Genomic DNA, 17,837 nt, shown 5'->3' on the forward strand with positions numbered 1-17,837 from the left:
ACTACTGCAGATTGTTAAATTAATTAAACAAAAGACTCTAAACAAAAGACTCTAAATATTGGGTAGTAGTAAACTCCATTTTATTTAAATAAATGAGATCACTGATTACTATATAATACTACCGTCTAATTCACTGTGGTCTAGTGGTTTGGAAATTACCCAAAATATTGAAGAGTTAGGGTTGGAGTCTTCTTATTATGATATCAACTATAACCATTACAAAAACTTGTCTTTTTACATTTACTAAACTTCGGCCAAAAAATAATACTAACACCTCATAACTACATATTCATAATACTCCATAAGAATAATGAAAGAAATGAAAGCTCTAATATAACACAGCCTTTTCTTTTCCAAGTTCAAGAAATACTTTTGTCCTTGCTTTTTTAATAGACTTCCTTTTTTGATAAAATATTGTACATAATTCTGACGAAATAGCGCTATCAGTTCATCATTCCGCATTACATACATGTATAAATAAGTATCCATTTTGATTGCTAGTGTCTTTCTCTCCTTTTTCATTAATACCAATGGCATCACTAAGGAACACTCTCCCACTCTTCTTCTGTCTCCTCGCCGCAACTGGTCCTGGGCTCTGCTCCGCCACCTCCGCCACAGACGCTTTCGTTTACGGTGGCTGCTCCCAGCAAAAATTCTCTCCCGCATCTCCTTATGAGTCAAATCTCAACTCGCTTCTCACTTCTCTAGTCAACTCAGCTACATACTCTTCCTACAACAACTTCACCATCATGGGCTCTTCCTCTTCCGACACAGCTCGTGGCCTTTTCCAATGCCGGGGTGACCTATCCATGCCCGACTGCGCCACGTGTGTAGCACGTGCCGTCTCCCAAGTCGGCCCTCTTTGCCCTTACACCTGCGGTGGGGCCCTCCAGCTAGCCGGTTGCTACATCAAGTACGATAATGTCAGCTTCCTTGGTCAAGAAGACAAGACCGTTGTCCTAAAGAAATGTGGGCCATCTGAGGGTTACAATACTGACGGAATCAGCCAGAGAGACGCTGTTCTCACGGAGCTACTTGGCGGCGGAGGATATTTTCGAGCGGGAGGCTCCGCTGATGTTCAAGGTATGGGACAGTGTGTTGGAGATCTAAGCGTTTCAGAGTGCCAAGATTGTTTAGGAACGGCCATCGGACGGCTTAAAAACGATTGTGGCACTGCCGTATTTGGAGACATGTTCTTGACCAAGTGTTACGCAAGATATTCAACTGACGGTGGAAAATACAATGCCAAGTCTCATAATTGTAACTTCTTTTTACCTATTATTATTATTATTATTAATTTTATTTTTATTTTATTATTATTATTATTATTATTATTATTATTATTATTATTATTATTATTATTATTATTATTACTACTACTTCTGGTATAAATATAAAACTTTGTTTTGTTTATCACTGTCATCAAAATCTGAAAGTTTAAAACCCACAAAATTAAGACTTAGGTACTGTTCAAAAGTGTAGGCCTGTAGTGTATTTCTCGTAAATGATTCTACTTAACCTAATTTTGTGTTGATTTTATTTTTCTCATAACTTTGGTATATTTGAACAAAATTTTATTTATTTTTAGTCTCTTTTATATTTATTCAATATTTTATGAAGCATTCTACATAAAATTTCGGAGGATTTAACTTGTTCTATATATTAGGTATCTCTAAAACTAACAGGTGTTTTTGCTCTGGAATTTTGGTTAAATAGTAAAATGGAATCTAATTATAAATTTTGTGTTTTCATTAATTTTTGTTGAATAAATTAGATAAAACAAACTATGGTGGAGAAAGGACGTTCGCCATTATCATAGGACTACTAGCTGCAGTTGTTCTTCTTATTATCTTCCTTCTTTTCCTAAGAGGCGTTTGCAGTCGCGGAGGTAATCAATTAATTTTTCTTGCCCTTTCCTCAAATTTAATTATCTAATTTCTTTCACAACATATAAAACATAACATTGTATAGTCAATTTTAGCAACAAAAAGAAAAAGAAACATTGTATATTCAAATTTTCCATGCATGGATCTTAATGGTCAACTGATTTTATGAATTATGCTTGAACGTGCGCGCATAATGTACGGCGCATCATAAAATTGTCTTCAAAATAGATGAATTAAAAGTAACATTTGTATTTAATTTAATTTTTCAGGTAAATAAATGTCAAGAGCGTGGATCTCAGAAAAGCAAAACTTCAGATGAGATGTATATCGCTTTGGATTCTGTCGACTTTTTCATTATTTCTTTTTAATTACTTTTCCAGCACTATTTTAATTGTTTTATCTCGATTGTTGTTACATAATACTTGTGATAATAATTATTTTAAAGAAAAGAGAGCCGATAAAAGGAGGTTCTGAAAAATGAATAATATTAAGGGGCTTTATGCATATCCAGAAAGATGACTAAAGCAACAAAGTAAAAGGGCACAGAGAAGAGATATGTCTAAAGAAAAAGTGTACGTCGATCTTTATTTGTCAAATGGAATATATTCTCTTCTAAGGATGTCTGATTTTACAATATTCTTCTCAAATGTTTCCTTCATTCTAGAATCTAACCTTTTTCCTTCTTTTCTTGGCGGAAAATAGAAAATGTCATTTATTCTAGGTAAGTTGATTAAATTTTAGACTGTGGTTGATTAAATTACAGTAAACTAAAATTTTAGTTACATTTTCTTGATAATAGATTCTAGTGTAATAAATATCTTTTTGGTTGTTTGATTAAGGATTTTCTACAAAAAAATTCAAAGTAGTTTTTCTTTTTTTGCAACTTTGTCTGTAAAATCAAGAATCTATATGATAGTCCATGGATTAACAATCAATTCGCAATATAAGAACCTGTGTACCGATGACATAGCAAAATTTAATAGGATTAACTATTTAACGGAAAAGCATTTTGATTCTTCTCAGAGAAATCTAACATCAAATCAAAACTTGGTTATTGGGTTTGGATAAGGATAATAACTCAAACCCAAAAATCACCGAAACCGTATTGTTCTCTCTCCCTTTTGGTGATCCGAAAAGGAATGATCTCTATTTTATCTCATATGAATCTTCATCATTGATTTCTACACAGCAGAACTTAATCACTCGACGATTGATGTATCAAATGATGAGAATATGAAAAAAAAAGCGAGAGAATCATGAGAGATTTATACAACTGTTTATCGATATCATTTATTTCTTTTCATCAGTTTTTTCATATTATTTCTAGAAGATTTTCATGAAGATAACATCAATATTAATTTTATTGATTGTCAAATTAGTGATACTTATAGAAATACAACATGATCCGACTTGTCAGCGGATTATTCTCCGTCTTTTCCAACTACAAATCAGAACCATCTTTAGATCAAATCGAATAAGGTAATACATGGACTGCATCCACTATGCATCTGTTATCTCTGGCGTGAATGTTGGATTAACTCTTAACTTGGTTAGGATTTTAGCTAATCTAAGTTGCTTAATCAATTGTTTATGATTAGTAACCGATGGGTCATCAGTTTAATTTTGCAGCTTAGGTTTGTATACAATTACAAATAATGTGATTTGGTAGCTTTACGTTTGCATACAAATAATGACTTGTATAAAAATAAATGCAATATGCATTGGTAATGACTTGAATACAAATAAATGCAATCACTCCCATGGAATAAGTAATATGCTTTACTTCTGTATCTGCTTTGATTGCTTTCAAATTATTAATACACAAAGCAAAATGAAAACTATAACTCATATTTATGTTCTTTCTTGTTAAACTAGGTAAAAATACCTTACTTCTGAGAAACAACCAAGACACTGCAACTTTACAAAGTCCCTATAACCCTAACAAACTTTTTGCAGCTGTTGGAACTTGGAATTTGTCACGGCCTGCGGGCCGAACTGCAAAGTCCTAGGAATTTAGCGGGGTTCGGGCAGAGATGTTGAGTCCCGCAGATCACGGCGGCTCTTATAGAACAGCCAAAGAAAGAGACTGCATCGGGGTGGGACATGGCTGGGTGGATGATCCCAGTTGACATCGCTAATATAAACCAAATACAACAACGGCATAACCACTAACTAAAAGCTAAATAAATACTTCTAAAAGAAAACAATGAAATTTTAAAATAAATATATATATGAGAGTAAAATCTATAAATGTTACTAAATTGACTAAACATTCAGTATCAATCAATTAAACGAGTGTCATTTAAAATTTAAAAGAAAAGTATGAAAGTGTGTTGTTAGAAACTAAGAAGTATGAAAGAGTGTATCTTTCAAAAATTAAAAGAGACATGTGAAAAGGTGAATTGTTCAGAAATTTAAAAGAGACTTACAAAAAGATGCGTTAGAGAAAGAAATTTTTTTTTTTGCTAAAACTGTTTGTTGATGTCAGATCTTATAAAAATTGATATTTATTGTTAGATTACAAATTGTGATAAACTAAACCGTTTGATTAGTTTTTTTTCCTATTAGAATGATGATGTTAACGAAAACAGAAATAGTTTTCCTATTACAGTATAACCTCTTTAAATTAATAATCGATAGCTTAATATCTCTATAAATTAATATAATTTCATAGTCCCAAATTATTTTTTTGGTTTAATTAGTATCTCGATAAATTAATAATCTCTATAAATTAATAAAAATATAGTTTTGGTGTAGTTCCAACATTATTAATTTATTGAGGTTTCACTGTATATATTGATAACTAAACATTTATGTATCAATCAATTAAAAGGGCAAGCGCATCGTTCAGAAATTTAAAAAAAAAATTGGAAGAGTATGCTACTCAAAAATTGAAAGATTAGTGTTAAATCATGTGTCTTTAAGAAACTAAAAGAGGAGTGTGAAATGGGTACATTGTTCAAAAATTAAAGGAAGTTTAAAAGGGTACGTCAGAGAAGAACATATATTAATTTGGGAAATTAGACTTAATATACAAGGAAAAAACACAAATTCACAAAGTAACCAAAATCACTTTTTCTCTCTTTATTTTCTCTTTCTTTTACTCTCATACCTTTTTACTAAAATCTAATTTTCCATTATTTTTGGTTATTTCACAAATAACCCCTATTAATTTTCGAAAACAGTTTAGTGATGTTAGCTCTTATAAAGAAAGAAGATCTTGTACCTTACAGTACAAAAATATGATAAACTCAATTGTTGAATTAACATTTTTCATATAAAAAATGATGACGTCAGTGAAAAACATAAACATATTTATTATCATATGTTTTAGTAACATGTGTAAAAGTTATACATCTTTTTAATATAGGGGAAGTATCATATACATAAATACTTCAATATATCTATGAGTTTAAGTTTTGGATTACATATCTTATACTGTAATAAGTTCAAGTTTTGGATTAAACTTCTTATCAAAGATAATGATATCAACTGAAAATAAAAACATTTTGCTATAATATAAAGATTACTTTATGCATCATGGGTGCGATTAATTTTTTATCAGCTAGAGAGCCAAAGTTTTAATCGTGTGAATATGCATGATTCATGAATTGAACCATTGGTCACGTGTAACACCTATATATATCAGAAATAAATAACCAACCCCCAGTCGTTTCATCAGTTATCTTTTTTTGCATTTCCCATAATTAATTAAATCTCCCAAACCCCAACAAACCTATTCTTTTTTTCCAAAAAAAACCTATTCTTTTTGGCTGAGCTTCCAGTACAATATGCCAAGGTACAATTTTTTTTATTAACAGTCGAATTTTTATAATGAAAAAGGAAACAACTAACTATCAACGATTGACTCTTAACAAAAAAGAAACAAAATAAGGAAATAACTATCAATAAATGATCGTTTTACAAAGAAAAAGAAAATTATAAAACTTTACAAAATTAAGGAAATAAAAACCTAGTTTTGCAACATCACACTCTCTCTCTTTATATATAAGTATATAACTCACTCGTTTACCAAAGATTTCAATCTCAAAGTCTCTCTCTTCTTCTTAGGAGAAAAAAATTTCATGGACGTTATTGGTTGTAGTATTCTAATGAATTTAAGAATATTTTTTGGATTTAGAAAATTTTGATAAATTCATTGATTTTAAAATCAAATAAATAGATTTCATAATCAAGAATCAAAATAACTAGATTATCATAAATCAGTCAAATTATTATGTATAGAATTGACATGATACAAGTTGTATCTTCGTATGAAAGTTAACTAAATTTATTTTCAATGCAATTTTTTCGTCGCCTCCAATAGATAATTTAGTTATGGTGCTTAAAAGTCTATAACTTACATCATGAGAACTACTTGTACAAAGTACAATATACAAAGACAGAACCAAGAAAACAGTGGTAAAATAACTGCTTCGTATATGATGTAGTCGTCAAAATAATATAATAATAAGTGAGAAATTGTCAAAAATACCATTTTTCTTATACAATTTATTAGATTTCCCCTAAATAAGTTCAGTTCTGTAATAAATATAAAAACTATAATATGTGTTTAGCATTTTGTATATTATGATAACATTACAAATGACATTTTTAAATGAAAACTTTCAAAGACTACCGTTAACAAAAGTCTCGTATCTTTGTGAATGCCTTTAATAATTAACATATGCAATATATATACGGAACTTGTCAAAATAACAAGGTTCAATGCAATATTTGCTCTTTTGTATTTTTTAACTTAAAATCACTCATAAATCCATTCTAATCCAATTTTAAATCAAATCCATAAACAAATCATTATTATTGAATAACACTTAATTTTAAAATCTATTTTGAAATCATAAAACCAATAACAATGGATTTTAATATAGATTTTAAAATCATAGAACCAATAACACTTGATTTGAATATGTATTATAAAATCACAAAACCAATAACACTTGATTTGATTTGTATTTTCAAATCCATAAAAATATGTAAAACAATAACACTCGAATCCGAATTATTTATGGTTTATTGTCGTTTCAATCTTCATCTACTATTGCCCTGGAAATATAAATAATTGAAGTTGAAACGAAGGTGATGAATCTAGCGCTAAACATGGAGTCAATGAACATTCTCTCAATCTGTGTACACAATCTGATTGAAGATTTCACGGAAGACGAAAGTGGAAAGGTAACACATATAAGATCACGTTACATCCGCTTCGAGCCACACGGCTTCACGCCCAGTCATATCTCTGAACTCCTTCGTAGTCAACACATTAATGAATCTCAACACATAGGTGAAAGAATCGCTAATAAAAATTGGTCACTTAGTAATGATAAAATTCTCCGAGAGCCTGTCTTCGTGAATGTGCATGTTGAATTCGTCAAAGAGAGGCGTTTGGGGTCGCCGTCTGATGTTCCTGCTGCGTTTGAAATTTTTTCAAAGATTGGTGGAAGAACGTAGAGTGGATTTGAAATGAAATAACGAAACTCAGTATTCAATTTGCATAGAGTGAAAGAATATACTCAGATATTTTTATTCCATTTTGTAATTATCCTATAATGTAGGGAGATCATTCTCACTTGTAACAAACTCCCCTTTATATGTAATCGTAATATCAATGAACAAGGTAACAAAGTCAATTGACATTTTTCATGGTATCAGAGCACAGTTTTTTTTTTTTAAATTTCTTCTTTCTTTTTTCGTCATCTATCAAGTAACTCTTCTACAAATCTGTCCCTATGGCAAATATTGAGAGATCCTTTGGAGTGAAGAATTTCAAATAGCACATACCCTTGGTGTTAGACCTTGATGTGTTTAACTATGATGCATGGAGGGAGCTCTTCCTGACCCATTGCTTAACATTTGATGTCCTTGGACACGTCAACGGTACTTCCCTACCAATCGGTGATGATGATCTTGCGTGGCAGAAACGAGATGGATTGGTCAAGTTGTGGATCTATGGCACTCTTGCACCGCCTCTCTTCAAGTCTTCATTCAAAACCGGAGGATCAGTGATAGACATATGGCATCGAAAACCAGTTCAGAAACAACAAGGAATCACGTGCAATTCAACTTGAGAACGACCTCCGAACCAAGGAAATTGGAGATCAGTCTATTCAAGAGTATTCACAGAGTCTCAAAGCCATTGCCGATTTTCTGGAAAATGTGGAGGCTCCAGTCAGTGACAAAACTCTCGTCATGTACATGTTAAATGGACTGAACAAAAGTTTGATCACATCATCAACGGGAAACTCTCTGCACCTCAAATCACTGTGAAGTTGCCACATGACAAACATAATGTGAACGTATCAAATGATAAAGCTTATCCTTTAATATATACTAGATTTTGATCCGCGCTTTCAAAGCGCGGATGTATTTTCCTTTATTTTTATTTTAAATTGACGAATATTTAGTAAATGTCATATTTTTATATATTTGTTTTTTATAAAAGACTTAAGCTTTTTATCTTTCTTTATCGTGTTTCATTTTAAAAGAATACAGCCAGAGCACAATATCCGGATCCAAAGAACCAACCTGAAACCGACCCGAAAATCAGGGTCCCGAATCCGATCAGACCCGAGGTAAATATCCGAATGAGTTCTAAATTGTTATATCCGAAGAACCGGTCCCGAATCTGACCCAAACCGAGAACCAAATGAGTACCCGAAGATATCCGAAATGTGAATATATATCTAAAAATATATGTTATAATTATATTTATAATTATTTTAATTTTTAAATTAATATATAAGTTAACTATAGTAGTTATTTTCGGTACTTTTGAATATTTTTGGATAAAATATGATAGTTTGGATAAAAGTTTACCCAAAAAGCTGTATAAAATGTATATTTTGGTTACTTTTGAATAATTTGGATACAAAAATTTGAACCGAATCAGATACTTTGGTTACTTTGAGTACAAATAACCGAACCCGTTAGATACTTTGGTTATTTGGTTATTTTTCAGGTTCTTATGCATGAGAACCGAACTCACCCGGACCCGGAAAGACCTGACTCGAACCCGATCCGAAACTTTATAATACCCGAATGGGGTTTAATTTCAAAACCCGAATGGGGTTTAATTTCAAAACCCGAAAAACTCGATATCCGAAGGAACCGATCCGTACCCAAATGGGTATCCGAACGTCCAGGTCTAATGAGTATTTATGTTTAGAAAATTAAACTTTATTTTTTAATGAATTAAGTTGGTATAACTCTGATATATTAATTTTATTATGTGGTTAATTTTTTTTATAAAAAATTATATACTTTAATAAAGATTTAAACTTTTCAATGAAAAAATTCAATTTTTTTTATGAATGCTTAAATTATATTAAAAAGAAAAAACATAATAATTAAGTTATTAATTTTTGTTCACTACAAAAAATATTAAGAATTGTTGAAACTAAATTATTTGAACTTGGAGAAAAAAATAAGAATTAGATCTGATTTCTTAATCGGCCCAATGGCCCAAGAGAGATGATGTGGGCAGTGGCCTGGATCCAGAAAAATGACCCAATAAAAATGTGTTGTTAATATTATTTGATTACCCTTAATGAAATAAGCAATGTTAGTTAAAGAAATGGCAAGTTTAGGTAAAAAGCACAATAGGATCCTGCTTTAATAGTATATATGTTACATTTTACTCATTATTATAAGAATTATCATTTTTTTGTTTAATTAGTTTTATTTTAAAGTTTTAGAGGGAAATAGACACAACTTTTAATTTATAACTAGGGTGAGATCCGCGTCCTGCGCGGGATGAGATAAACCTTTTAAAAAAAATTAAAGTTTGAAATGTTATTTTCCAACATTATGTATTTATAAAATTAAAAGAATACAATGTAGAAGTATTAAATTCTAATAAATGTAATAAAATCGGGCAGTACATAAGATATTGATTTTTTTTTTGAAATATGAAATGTTGTTTTCCTATTCTGAATAGATTATAGGGAATTATCTAGAATTTAGAAATACATATTTTTATAAAATGAAATATACTCTATATACATGATATATTTGGTGTTATTGCCATTATTATCATTCTTGAAGAATTTGGTAGGGAATTATCTAGAATTTAGAAATACATATTTTTATAAAATGAAATATACTCTATATACATGATATATTTGGCGTTATTGCCATTATTATCATTCTTGAAGAATTTGGTCTATATAATAATTATGTTTTGTTGTGCCTTAATTCACAATTGTCTAAAATTATGAATAAATATTTTTTTTTAAATGTAAAAAAATCATGTTATACTTAATTGGATAATGGCCTCTAATATATATATATATGTATACTTCTACTGTTTTTATGTTTAATGTTAATACTTGTTCAGTCAATTATAAATGTTAGTTATATATATATATATATATATATAATTTCAGGTTTATTTGAATTAAAAAGTAATTATGGGAAAAATATATTATAAATTAAAGTTTAAAATTAAAAGATTGTTAATGAAAAACACCAAAATAAGAAAGTGTGAACTCATAATGGAACACAACAAAACAAATTTAAACCATAGAATAAAATCCAAGATCGTAAGCAGCACATCCATACCAAATTCCCTTAGTAGTTATAGAAGGGAATCCTATTAAAACAATATAATTTAAGTTAGTATATTATGTAATGTCTATCTCACTATCAAATGGTATTACCTCTTTCTGAAAGACGGGATCTCTGGAACATCGTCAGGCTCGAATAAAATTCTCGAAAATCCATCAATCGTTCTCACTTGGTTGAGCCCACCTGATCATGATAAAAAAGTGAACATCATAATAAATGTTTAAGATATTTGGACAACTATTTGAAAATATATATACTCGTAATCCCTACTGACTGATCTTATAACAAAATATATAGAAAGTGAAAATAATGCAGTAAATTTCGTATGCAAATCATGGAAAAACGAATCTAATTAGTTCCTAACTCACTCACTATTTAATATTTGTCAAAATTCAATTTCCATATGAGAAACAAATTTGGAAAATCTTCGTAAATGTCAATTAGAAATATGGAAAGTGGAAAGGAAGAGAATAATCAAAATTCGATTTCGAAATAAAAAGATCATAATTCACTCTCTATTTAATATGAGTCATAATTCTATTTCCATATGCAAAACAAATTTACAAAATCTTCCTAAAGATCATTTCAAAATATAGAAAGTGGAAAGGAATGAAATAATCACGTGGACAAAATATATAGAAAGTGAAAATAATGCAGTAAATTTCGTATGTAAATCATGGAAAAACGAATCTAATTAGTTTCTAACTCACTCACTATTTAATATTTGTCAAAATTCAATTTCCATATGAGAAACAAATTTGGAAAATCTTCGTAAAGATCAATTAGAAATATGGAAAGTGGAAAGGAAGAGAATAATCAAAATTCGATTTCGAAATAAATATGGTCCCGAAATTAACTTCTTCCCTTTTATATATATGCATACATGAAACTATGTATAAGGGACATACGAATATGCATGTCTGTCCAATGGCAATAACCGTAATATCCTAAGGTGATTAAGCCTTCTTTCATAAAGGGTCTGAGAAAGAACTTCGTGCCGACACGTCGTCAAAATGGCAAACTCGAAAATATAATACTCTTTAAAGGTTACTCTCTATTTTTGCTTCCATTTTAATAATAAGAGGATAACAATTCTTAACGAATGCATATGAAAAATGCATCAGACAGATGCAATAAAAAGACACAAAGATTCATTTTATTATATTTTACTTTTAAATTTTTTTTGTTGTTATGATGTAAAATAATAAGTGTAGATTTATATTTTATCCGAAAATAATTTATTTATAAAGAAAAGTTACCTTTTTTATTTTATAATGATTACAATCTTATAGATGATGATATAGTCATTTGTTCTCTCTTTAAAAGCTGGAGAGGATATTTACAAAGTGACCTCAATTGTCTTTCTTCTCTGTCGAGGAGGATCTAGAAAAAATCGGGTTCTATCATCTGTTACCGGATTTCGGATGCTTATTAATTAGAATCTCAACAGCTAAACCAGAATAAACCGAACTTATTGAATTCCGGTACAGTTATCCTAATGTGAACAATTAGTTAACGTTCGGATTTCAGAAAAAAGGAAATAGTCCTGTTACAAAAAAAAAAAAGGAAATAGTCAATGAATGATCTGTTTCTTAGAAAATGAAATAAACCAAACATCCTATATATACTACACAACCCTCACTCGGGAATCGATCTCTCTCGCTCTCTCGCTCTCAACAATCTTTTTGTCTTCTTTACTTTCGAAATTAGGGTTTTTTTCTTTTCTTCCTTATTCTTGCGGCCATGGAAACACAAATCGATACACCGAAAGTCTACACGCTGGTGGCGAACCTACCCAAAATATTCACGAACACGGTCGATATCGTCTTACAAGAACTCATCCAAGACGAAACAGGAGTGGTACACGTTTTAGCATCGGATCACATCAACCTGAACCCAAGCGACGGCGGCTTCACGCCGCATCATCTCTCTCGACTCCTTCGCGATGAGCAAGTTCCCCAGTCTCAGTTTCTAGGTCAAAAGATCGCTCTTGATATCAATCGCGAACTTGCTAACGACGTTTCCCTTAGAGAGCCTGCTTTCGTATTCGTCACTGTCGATTTCATCAGAGAGACACGTTTGATTTTTCCGCCCGACGAACCTACTCCATCGAGAGGTGCTTCCGGTGAAGTTTTCCAGAGGTTAGCGGACGAACAGAGAGTTGAAGTCGAGAACAACGAGATTCAGTGTTCGATTTGTATTGAGGATTTGTCCAAGAATCATCAAGAAGTCATTGAGATGCCTAAATGTTTGCATAGGTTTCATCAAGATTGTCTCTTTGAGTGGCTTGCTCGGCAAAACTCATGTCCCTTGTGCCGGAGTGTTCCCTACGGCTTGGATCAAGAAACAGACTCTTGAAAAGATATCAGATTAGGGTTTGGAGGGTATAGATCGGTTTAGGGTTTTTGAATAATTTTCTGTATTAAGATATATGTTTGGAAATTTTGTAACTTTTTAGTATAAATCTTGAAATAATTGTTCTGGTACCTCTCTTGATCTTATTTCAGTGTAACGTACATGTTTCATGTAATTGGATGTTTCATCAAATGGATGCATTTATATTGGGTACTGAAAATTTCATACATACATCTTCAAATCAGTAGCCCCTTTGCTCTGATCTGTAAGCATATGATCAAATTCCTCAGGCTACTACTCTAGTAATCATTGATCATCTGTCGAAACAAACAGTCTCCAGCTGCGAAAAATTAATCCAGAAAGATTTCAAAGCTATTGCTCGATTAACAAATATGGAAAAAGGTTCTAACTGAAACAGAGCAGACCAGAAGGTTCACACTTGCCATCTTCTCTGAAGAACCTGCAGTCCCTTGTGCCGGAGTATTCCCTACGGCTTGGATCAAGAAACAGATTCTTGAAAAGATATCAGATTAGGGTTTGGAGTTTAGAGATCGGCTTAGGGTTTCTGAATGATTTCTCTGTATGGACGACATTGGGTATATGTTTGGAAAATTTGTAACTTTTAGTATAAAACTTGAAATAATTGTTCTGTTATCTCCCTTGATCTTATTTCAGTGTAACATATATGTTTCATGCAATTGAAAGTACTTATTGGCTCCTTATCTCTACTTTCTTTGTCTTAAAATTTCATCAACTAGATGCATCATGATTCCTATGGTTTGTCCATCATTGATGCACTTGGGTACTGAAAATTTCATACATACATCTTCAATCAATAGTCCCTTTGCTCTCTGATCAGTAAACATATGATCAAATTCTTAAGCTACTACTCTAGTAATCATGGGTCCTCTGTGAAACAAAACATTCTCCAGCTGCAAAACAGTAATCAGAAAGGTTTCAAAGCTATTTACCGGATTAATAAATATGAAAAAAGACTTCTAACTGAAACAGAACAGACCATAAGGTTCAAGCTGGCCATCATCTCTAAGGAACCTGCAGTCACTACTTTTACTGCACGCGGTTCTTTAACATATTACATAATTTGGTAGAAAAGAACACTATATGTCATAGAAAACTCGAGTTCAGCATCAACGGTCTGATCAATATAGAGTTTTAGAAACCGAGCCGGTTACCAAACATTTAATTTATATTTAATTCCAAACCGAGCCGGTTACCAAACAAATCAACGGTCAGTTAACTGCTAAACCATAAGAAACCCGTGTCGGTTACCAAACATTTAATTTTAGATTTAATTCCGGTACAATAAACCCAAATTGTGAAAAAAGGAAAGAACAAATCAATTTTGTGTTACAAAAAAAAAAGGAAAGAGCAAATCAACGGTCAGAGTTTTAGAAAAAGGAAATAAAACATCCTCCTCTCTCTATATATAGATATGATTCACTCATTCATTCACCCTTCAAGAAATCGATTCTGTTTAAGATAAACAATCTTCATCTTTGTTAAATCTTAAATTAGGGTTTGCGTACTTCTTCTATATCTGCGGCCATGGAGACAGAAACTAGTATCACAGCCGAAGTCGCCACGTTGGTGTCTAACCTAGCTCGAAACATGGAGTCTACGAACACGGTCTTGTTCCATGTACACGAACTGATCCTCGAAGACGAAAGTGGAGTGGCAATACACGTAGGATCATATCGCGTCTGCTATAAGCCACTTCACGGCTTCAGCGCAAGTAGTATCTCTCAATTCCTTCACGAACAAATGGTGTCTCATTGTCCACTATTAGGTGAAACAATCAACGATGAAATCAATCATTCGCTTGCTACTGATGTTTCTCTTCGAGAACCTGTTTTTGTAACAGTCCATATCAGTTTCATCCAAGACATGCGACGGATGGATCTGAAAGAACCGTCAACATTAGTTATCAGGAGATTATTGAAAGCACAGAGACTCAAACCGACGGATCTGAAAGAAAAAAGTGATATTCAGTGTTCGATTTGTATTGAGGATTTTGTGGACAGTACCAAAAACATCATCCGGATGCCTCAGTGCAAACATATGTTCCATCAAGATTGTCTCTTCATGTGGCTTAGTCGGCAAAACTCGTGTCCCTTGTGTCGGAGTACTGTTCCTATGGAAGATCAAGAAGCAGAGCATCAAAGAATGAACTAGAAGTTCAGGGTTTTGAATATTTCAAGCTTGACATTGACCTAGTATGAGTTTCAAAGAAAAATCTTTTTACTTGCAATTATTCATCAGAAGCATAACTTTGTTAATAGATTGAATTCCAATTCGATAGATGAATAAGATACAAATCTTCATTTTCTTTACTTAAAAACATCCAGTTACTACTAAGTTGTATAAAGTGCATATTGATGGGTTGTTTACTCTTTATCTCTACTTTCATGTTTCTAAAGTTTGATCTCCCTGTTTGATGCATTTGTCTCTTGAGAATTTTTTTTTTTTTGTTATTATATTGCCTCGCTGCATTTGAATTGGATACTGCAGATTCCATACAACATCTTCTGATCCATGGTCGCTTGCTCTGTGTAAGCATATATGATCTTCATAACAGATGAGATATGCCTAGCTGCTCAGTTTTTTTTTTTTTTTGTAAACTAAAGCTGCTCAGTTTTGCTGGTTTATCTTTATCTCTAACAAAAACATTCTTCAGCTGCAAAAAGTTAAAAAGATAAAAGAGGTTCTGACTGAAACAGAACAGACATGAAGCTTTAAACTTTACATCATCACTTTGTTTATGAACAAAAAAAACTTTGTTTATGAATTTCCCAAAATATGAAGTGATGTAGCCAAAGAAGATTGAGACAAAGATATATATTTTCTTTGTTAAAATATAATGAAGAAGGTGAATGACAACAAGAACTAATTGTATCATAAAAACTGAGTGAGTGCCTGAAGATGTTAATTGTTTTGTTAATCTTCGATTGTTTTTTAAGCAAAAAAAAAAAAAGAAGATGTTAATCGTTTTAACTTAAATAAAAAGTGCAATAGTTTTTGTCCTGAATTTTCGTCCAACGGTTGAAATAATTGATTTCCACGATAGCATTGTACTCCGGCCCGTAGGTTACACTGACCCCTCTTTCATCTTCTCCAATGTTCTGGATATAGATAAGAAAGAACAAGATAACGAAGAACTGTCTAGAATCTTACTCATTTCTTCTCTATATACATATGCACGTTTGTTTTGGAAATAAGCTCCGCTAAAGAAGAAGAAAAGAGAAGAAAACAAATGGCAGATGGAATATTCTGGCATCCATTTTGGAGATTTCGTGAATGGTCAGGAGGATCAACAGCTCTGATTGATTGGATGGAATCTGCAAATGCTCATATCTTCAAAGCCAACGTTCCAGGTAAAAAGACAAATTATTATTATTTGAAAAATTTCCACTAAGGGTATGTATCAAATTCATGATAAGTAATGTGTAATTTGGATAACTTTTTCTAGTAATTTAAAAACAAATTTGAGTAATTTTACAATACTTATTTTTAAAAATTTATTGACAATTTTTGTTTTTGTAAGGGAAAATTGAATATAATAAAAATGGTTGAAAAATAAACTATTAGATAGTTATGTCCTAATTAAATGATTTTATGCAATTACGGTTTTTTCAATCACGGTTTTATTGCTTGTAGAATTTATAATTTCATTTTAGTTTTAGGTCTTAAAAAGTTAAAATTCATAGTTTATTAGGTTTTCCAGACTCAATTTAGTTTTCTCTTATTATTTACGTTTTTATTTACTTTGGAATATTTTCTTAATGTAAAAAGCATTCCATGGACTATTTTGTTATTAGGGTACAACAAAGAAGACATAAAAGTGCAAATTGAAGAAGGAAACGTTCTAAGCATTAAAGGAGAAGGACTGAAGAAGGAAGAGAAAGAAAAGAAAGAGGATTTAGTGTGGCATGTAGCGGAGAGAGAAGCTTTTTCCGGTAAAGGCGAGTTTCTCCGAAGGATTGAATTGCCAGAAAATGTGAAAATCGACCAAGTAAAAGCTTACGTGGAGAACGGTCTCCTCACGGTGGTCGTTCCTAAAGATACGTCACCCAAATCCTCCAAAGTACGGAATATCAATATCACTAGCAGGCTCTGAAATTTAAACTGGTTTGAACCGGCTTTTGGTTCTCATTAGCCTAAAGTTTGAATAAAATGTAGACTGTAAAATAGTACTTCATGAATCAAACAAAATTGCAAAATCAAATCCCGTTTTATTGGGTTTTGGTTTTCATGAGCCAAAACTTCAAATGAGATTGTACTCTCTACTTCACAAATTCATGTGTACTAAAGTGTGGTTTTAGTACTGTTAACAAACGTTTCTAAGATCTCAGACCAAGGATAATTCAAACACATCGATTTAGATCGCTAGAAAGCCCCTGAAGTATAACTGAACTAACCAAGTGGATTTCTTTTGGGCAAAAACCAGGTTGGTTTTCATAAGCCTAGAGTTTGTACAAATTGGATTGTATGGTTAGAGTTGTTCACAAAAAAAAAAAGATTGTATAGATTTGGATCACGTTTTGAGTTTTCAAATTTAGTGCCGTAAAAGATTCTAGTTTTTTTTTTATGTTAGGTCGGATCAGTGATATTTTAGGTGTAAGTACAATCTATCTTATTAAAGTAGAAATATTTTTAATTTTGTTTGGTAACATGAATTACATAACTAAAAAATAAAATGTAATTTGGACAAAAAAATAACATATATCTTGGACTTGTGTTTTAGAAAAAAACTGTTACTATAGAATTGTAAATAACTAAATTATTTATTGGACCATTTGGTTTATTATAGTTATTGATATTTATAGTTTATATATAATACGTAGATAAAAATATTTTTTCAAACAATATTTTTTGTCCATTAATTTATCATTATTAATTTAAAAACTATATTTTCTATATTATAACTACAATATCAAATAAATAATGTAAAAATATATATATTAAAGTAGGGATGGCAATCAAGGACCTGGA

At 31.4% G+C, this 17,837-nt stretch overlaps 4 protein-coding genes and 1 pseudogene across 4 annotated transcripts; all 5 read left to right on the plus strand.

Annotated features, from left to right (window-relative positions):
• Positions 1–380: 380 nt before the first annotated feature.
• Positions 381–2,364, plus strand: LOC108849320 (plasmodesmata-located protein 7). Its single transcript, XM_018622868.2, has 3 exons — positions 381–1,260; positions 1,775–1,888; positions 2,156–2,364. Exons 1-3 carry the CDS (start codon positions 531–533, stop codon positions 2,161–2,163), a joined length of 852 nt encoding a protein of 283 aa, XP_018478370.2. The 5' UTR covers positions 381–530; the 3' UTR covers positions 2,164–2,364.
• A 5,272-nt stretch (positions 2,365–7,636) lies between these two features.
• LOC108835026 (uncharacterized) lies at positions 7,637–8,174 on the plus strand (annotated as a pseudogene).
• A 3,954-nt stretch (positions 8,175–12,128) lies between these two features.
• Positions 12,129–12,956, plus strand: LOC108853023 (uncharacterized). Its single transcript, XM_018626492.2, has one exon. The coding sequence runs from the start codon at positions 12,216–12,218 to the stop codon at positions 12,828–12,830; it is 615 nt and encodes a 204-aa protein (XP_018481994.2). The 5' UTR covers positions 12,129–12,215; the 3' UTR covers positions 12,831–12,956.
• Positions 12,957–14,316: 1,360 nt separating this feature from the next.
• LOC108850600 (ERAD-associated E3 ubiquitin-protein ligase HRD1-like) lies at positions 14,317–15,105 on the plus strand. Its single transcript, XM_018624101.2, has one exon. It carries the CDS (start codon positions 14,394–14,396, stop codon positions 15,018–15,020), a length of 627 nt encoding a protein of 208 aa, XP_018479603.2. The 5' UTR covers positions 14,317–14,393; the 3' UTR covers positions 15,021–15,105.
• An 880-nt stretch (positions 15,106–15,985) lies between these two features.
• On the plus strand, positions 15,986–17,140 carry LOC108851915 (15.7 kDa heat shock protein, peroxisomal). Its single transcript, XM_018625390.2, has 2 exons — positions 15,986–16,219; positions 16,664–17,140. Exons 1-2 carry the CDS (start codon positions 16,099–16,101, stop codon positions 16,960–16,962), a joined length of 420 nt encoding a protein of 139 aa, XP_018480892.1. The 5' UTR covers positions 15,986–16,098; the 3' UTR covers positions 16,963–17,140.
• Positions 17,141–17,837: the final 697 nt, after the last annotated feature.

This window comes from Raphanus sativus, chromosome 4 (genome assembly GCF_000801105.2).
Source record: "Raphanus sativus cultivar WK10039 chromosome 4, ASM80110v3, whole genome shotgun sequence".
Taxonomy (NCBI): domain Eukaryota; kingdom Viridiplantae; phylum Streptophyta; class Magnoliopsida; order Brassicales; family Brassicaceae; genus Raphanus; species Raphanus sativus.